The sequence below is a fragment of the Dendronephthya gigantea genome, unplaced genomic scaffold, assembly GCF_004324835.1.
Source record: "Dendronephthya gigantea isolate DGI-Jeju-01 unplaced genomic scaffold, DenGig_1.0 000088F, whole genome shotgun sequence".
NCBI classification, from domain to species: domain Eukaryota; kingdom Metazoa; phylum Cnidaria; class Anthozoa; order Malacalcyonacea; family Nephtheidae; genus Dendronephthya; species Dendronephthya gigantea.
This window is the reverse complement of record NW_021163098.1, coordinates 64,001-70,000: the sequence shown is the minus strand read 5'-3', so window position 1 is coordinate 70,000 and position 6,000 is coordinate 64,001. Positions and strand designations below refer to the sequence as shown.

Below are 6,000 nucleotides of genomic sequence, written 5' to 3'. Positions count from 1 at the left end.
ATGTTGATCATTGTTGATGCTTTGGACGAGAGCAAAACTGATATGAAGAGCGAATTTTTGGAGTTGATATCCGAGAAATTTTGTGAACTGCCTGATTGGATTAAGATATTCATTTCGAGCAGACCGGAGTTACAAGTACGGAAGGTTCTTCAACATTTACAGCCGTTTGAAATCAGTCCTGATGATGAAGATCACAATCAAGATATTGAGCTTTTCATTCGTGGTGACTTACCTAACCTTCCTGATGATAGCATAAGGTCAGTTGCTTCGAGGTGTGAGGGATCGTTTTTATACGCTTATCACTTAGTTCATGAATTAAGAGAAAAGGGCTTGGGAATTGAACCCGATTTAAGTGATTTCATCCCTACTGGTATTGCCGGATATTACGAAAAACAGTTCAAACGTTTGAAAAGCCGCCTCCAACGTTTAAAGCAAGATACCTTTTCATCTATCTTAAAAAGTTTTATCAATGTTATTGCCACCGCATTCGTGCCTCTCCCACTGAAAATTCTTTTTACATGCATGGGTCTGCCCTGGAAAGAATTTGAAATACGCACGGCGATTATTGACATTATGTCAGAAATTCTTCCAGTTTATGATGGTTGCCTGACTCTTTATCATAAGTCATTATGGGATTGGATGACGTTGAATGGGTATGAGGAACATGCGTTTGTTGCAGATGTTAAAGACGGAAATAGACGTCTTTTGCGTGCTTGTGAGAAAGAACTCTGTGAGATAAAATCTTTAAAGTCCGTTTTAGAATTTCAAATTTCACCCGAGATTAAGTACGCTTTAGAAAATGGTGTGCACTATTTGGTGAAGTCAGGTAAGGTGGGGGAATTTCACTGGTTGGTGCATGTTTGCCTAAGCTATTCATTTAGCTAGGACTAAAATTTGTTGATCTCGACGCCGATATTGATTTCAACCAAATGCTTGACACGTAAGGTAGTGTTCTTTACAAAGATATTTATTACGGCATCATTCAAGTGCATTTTTTCCTAGAAAAGATAGGAAATGTTGATTTTAGGCCTCTAGCATATTGTGACGATAATTTGAGAGATCTTGCAAACGGGTACTTTGATTTTTCAGAAAATAATGTGTGTCGTAAAAACGTTGCTAGAAATATCTTGGATACAATAAACGAGATTTCGATAGAACGTGTGACAAACGAAGAGAATCATGATTTAAATCATGTCTCCTGTGCCTTGTTAGTTGATTCAATTACCAGTTTTCTGTCACCGGAAAATACGATGTTTGCCCTCTTAAATACTGATACATGGAAGGTGCAAGTGCTTAAAATACCAAGCCTCGTGACTCTTTTCAAAATACAAGTAGATAAGACACACCGTGATCGTCATGACTTCATTGCCTTTTCTCCTGATTCCTTCTTTTTGTTATGCAATTCAATTCGGTCATGCGTCCTTGTTAAAGAACAAAAGGAAGTACCCTTCATTCCACACGGTCCCGGAAACGTTTGGAGTTGTTCTTTTTCTTCGTGTGGAATGAAACTTGCTACATTAGGGCGGACATTGATCCAAGTGTGGGATGTAATGAGGAAAACCCTATTAGCAGAAGTTGACAATGTGTATAGTGAACCTGGGTGTCGTTGCTTGTTTAGTTTGTGTGGTTCCTACATTCTCCTTTTAGGTGGGGATGAGGGTTGGGATGACGACTCGGACTCATCAATATGTACGGACTCATCAATATATACGAACGTCTTGCGCTCTGACAATTTGGAAGAAGTGTATATTGAAAAGAATTCTTTTGCGCCGTGTTTATCAAGTAATGATTCTATTCAGAATAGTTCACCGAATGGTCTATTCGATAATGACGAACGATTCGATCCCGTTGGATCTGATGTGATTAGCTTTGATCATGTTTGCTTGCCATCTGGTGAGATAGTCCTCCTTTCTGTTAAAAAATGTTCAAATGACCTTTCTAATAAAGGCTGTTCAAAAATCTTTTTATGGAAGGGAAAAAAGTGTGCAGCATTTAGCGATTACTCCTCCAAAGGTGTTGTAACTCTGATAATATACGATTTTGTAAACCAAAAGATAGTTGACGTCTTTCAGATTGATTCTTTGCCTGTTGGATTTATTTTCTTTCGCATTTCAAAATTAGAAGGGACGAACTTCCTTTTACATATTGCGGAACCAAGCCTGGTATTTATTATATCTCTTGAATCTCCTGATGCTTCCTTTGTCGACAACGGCGAAATAGATTGCTGTGCATTATCTCCGGAAAACTTGTATGTAGCGTGTTGTTTTAAAAATTGTATTCTTTCAATAAGAAGTACCGACAGTGGGGAAACATTGCAAACTGTTGCACTGAAACAACGAGCAGTGGCGTGTTGGTGGTCTGAGTCGTATCTTTGGTTGGTCTGTGAAGGCGTGGTTGTTAAATATCCTTATGAACCTTTGAATTCAAATATCTTAGAAAATCAAACTGAAGAATCTTTTTTAAATTTTAGTCATGCTGTTATGTTTACAAAAGATGTTCTTGTAATTAGCACTAATGGAAGAATTTCTATTTTGAAAATTTGTGGTGAAAATCTTTGTCATCAAGAAATACCTTCTTGGAATTTTGACGAGGCCCATAGTGAAAAGTTCACTTCTGTCGCAATAAGTTATGATGGGTGTGCTGTTATGTTACATTGCAATTTGAGGAAAATTTATGAATTGTGGGAAATAGAATGTGGCAACAGATGGTTTGTACGGTCAACGGGACAATTGAATGAATCAGTTGAATGGTTTTTTTTAACTGGTACTAATATGACTCGTAGTTTAGTATTAGTGTCATCCCACACGATGTCATCACCTTACGATGAGGATTTTTTTTTATTTTTTATGAAGTTTTTAAGAAATGGTGTAAGAATTGCGCATACTCTTCCTATTACATTTTTTCGGAAGGCTTTTTACATGGATTCCGAAATTGTAGGTCTTTTCACTAGTGGTAAGATGCATTTCGTTAATGTGTCCGAAGGCAGAATAATATCCTCTGCATTTTTACCTTTTGGTTTTCCCGATGAATATTTTCAATTTTTCGTCCCATGCATCGACTTGTTCTTTTCTATCCGTCGGGAGAAATGGTAACAAACATTTTAGAATTCATAATTTTGAAAAGTATTTATCGCTTCCTTAGCGTAATGATCCTGGAAAATGCGACTTTCTGTCTTAGGTGAGGAAATATCACGAATCATTAATTAATACTAAAATAATTATTTTTCGATAGAATTAAATGTTGAGGTACATAAATATTGCCAATTAAACTTACGGATAATATCCCACAACTTAATTTGAATAAACGACGTAGTATTAGGGACACACCATCAGATATGTCGAATGTTTGAACTGTGCCGATTTTGTTCAAAGAAATAAAAAAATCCATTTTTGACTAAATCTTGTATCGTCTTTATCGCATAAGAGTCGATTGATTCAAAATATTTGCTACGAAGGTACTTGTGGTAAGCGTGCAAATATACAGCCAATTCTAGAAACGGTTTCCATACACATACATGCGACGTCGCCACCTCGTTAGTTCGGGTGGGGGATACTCATGTATTTATGTTCTACTTATAGTCCAAACACAAATCGATTGCTCTAGCGGTCAGTGAACATGCATGGATATATAAATGTGCTCCTTATTAAATCTGGTACGTCACTGGTCATATAAAAGTCAAAACGCAAATTAACCAAAACAATTTCTTTCCGATTGTTTGATGGAAAATTATGTGTGCACGCGTAAATAAGTCTGCGTATGCACAACATACCTGGACCATCAATCTTTGCATACCTATAACGAAATATTCTGATGTTTAAGGTTTTAACTTGCTTGGCACTTCTTTTTCTTCTTGAGTTGGCTGTTTATCGCGATCTCTTGCATGTATAATTTGGTTTACTTTGAGCAATGTCGTAAAAATTGAAATGATCGTTACCTGAGCAAATACTTTTCTTAGCATTGGATAATTAAGGGCAAAATATTCATCAATAAAAAACCTTAATTTTAGGTTATCTGATGTCATTACTATAGTTAATCTCACGCGTAAGGCCCAATTACATTATACGGGGTCTCTATTGAATACAGTCAAATTTTTAGCTTTTAAAAGGCTGTGAATATTTATGTCTGACCTAAAAAAATCTATCAAATCTATCAAACCAATGAGCTTTTACTACCAACCATTTCTTGTTAACGGCAAACGAAAGTGTCGTGACCAGCTAATCCTGTGTCGTGCAATGTGGACCTTAGTCACAGATAAAATTGATGTTTCTTGTATATCTAAGATTATTTCAAGATAATTGGAAATTTGATTAAAACGAAGTTTATACGTGGTTTTAGCGAATATTAAGTTACATGCATTTGAATATTGGCGTAACTAATTACATGCAAATTGAATGAAAGCCAAAGTGGACCTACAATGCTGTCCAGAAATAAGCTACCAAAAACCGCAGTTAACCTTGGTCAAACCTAGGTCTGATCGTGGTTGAACTGAGGTCAGACCGAGGTCGAATCGCTGTGAGACGGAGGTTAAACATCGGCCTCATTCTCGGTATGACAGACATTTCTTAAGTTTTTTTTTTTAATTTGATTATTGTGTTGTCGTTCCCATTGTTCATAGCATTTCGTTCGGAAGCGAACGACCTGTGGAAGGTATTTTTTCCTTTGCGGTCGTCTTCGGTTTCTATCGGTCGACGGCAACCGAACTGCGACCGAACGGTAACCTAACCGAACTGCAACCGCAGTGTTAGGTTATGTTAGGTTATTTCTGGACAGTACTGTAAGTTTGTGCAGTTCTGATTTTATCCTGGAGATCTTGAGGCTAGATCATATTTAATCCCAGATCATATTGTGGCCAATTTATACCACTTTCGGTATACTCATTTAAAATTTTGTTTGTTTGAAAATTATTGTTCCAAAACCTTGCATGTTTTTCTGCGTCCATTAAATTTTTAAGAATAAAAATTGTGTATTATTGGCTACTTTTCGAACATTTTTTATGCTTGTCTTTAGATTTAAAAAATGAAGTCAGAGACTTTTGTGTGTTCCTATATTCATTTAATCAGTTAAAAACAAAGTAAAAATAAAAAGTGAACGGACAAAGAGAGAAACTTTTGAAACGAGGATGGTCGAATATGATTTGGTTGAACCAAGTTTCCCCAGATTTTGTCAGAGATAAACTTTCTTAAGGCCCATTTACACGATGTCGGATCCAATTCAGTTCTGAGGTATGGAATGTAATTGTTTATTGATAAAGCAGTAGTGCATTGACTTTAGTTCATTTGTTGTCCACATACGTTGCAAGTTAGCAGACTATAAAACATCCATCAGAAGTGAATTGGATGCGAAAAAATTGGATCGTGTGAACAGACCTTGAGGAAGCTTTAGAGAGTATATAGAAGAAAAAACAATTTAAAAGTTATAATGTTTGCCAGAGTTATTTCCATTCAATTAACTGGTAATATTTTCTTATTAGTAGAAGAGCTTCAACCAGCAACAATATCGAATACTTAATAATGACTAATATTTTGATTATTAATGTTTTTTTTTTAACTTTTAACTTTTTCTTATTACTTGCATGTAAATCCACATCTGCCGTATGTATCTAAACACGTCGTAGTCCGAAAGTCAACCTTTTTATGATTGTGTAAATCTTATTACACTCTTTGATTTTAGACAATTTAGAACTATGGTTAAGATTATGAGTGTGTAGCTTAGCAACAAATGAATTAAAATAAATAAATGCGTTAATGATTGTCTTTGCGTTTGTTATAAAAAGGTTTCAAAGAGGAAAGATGCTTCGAAAAACAAACCTTCGCGGCTGTACGTCAAGATAATTCTGCTACTAGAGTTATATCTTGTTGAATATCTATTTTTAGTCTCATCATATGTTCAACGGCATACATGCACGATATCTTCAACATCAACGCAGCGTTTTGTTAATAGCTCGCGGTCTAATGTGAATTTGCCATTCTTGGACTCTACAGGGAAATATATTAACATTTC

At 35.8% G+C, this 6,000-nt stretch overlaps 1 protein-coding gene across 2 annotated transcripts in view; it reads left to right on the top strand.

The window, feature by feature from the left end:
* Positions 1–908, top strand: part of LOC114533267 — a 15,116-nt gene extending 14,208 nt beyond the window's left edge. For both annotated transcript variants that reach the window (XM_028554767.1, XM_028554768.1), the window contains one exon: positions 1–908. This exon is cut by the window's left edge and continues 1,202 nt beyond it. In XM_028554767.1, coding sequence (XP_028410568.1) covers positions 1–885 — 885 coding nt within the window. In that variant the 3' untranslated portion in view covers positions 886–908.
* Positions 909–6,000: the final 5,092 nt, after the last annotated feature.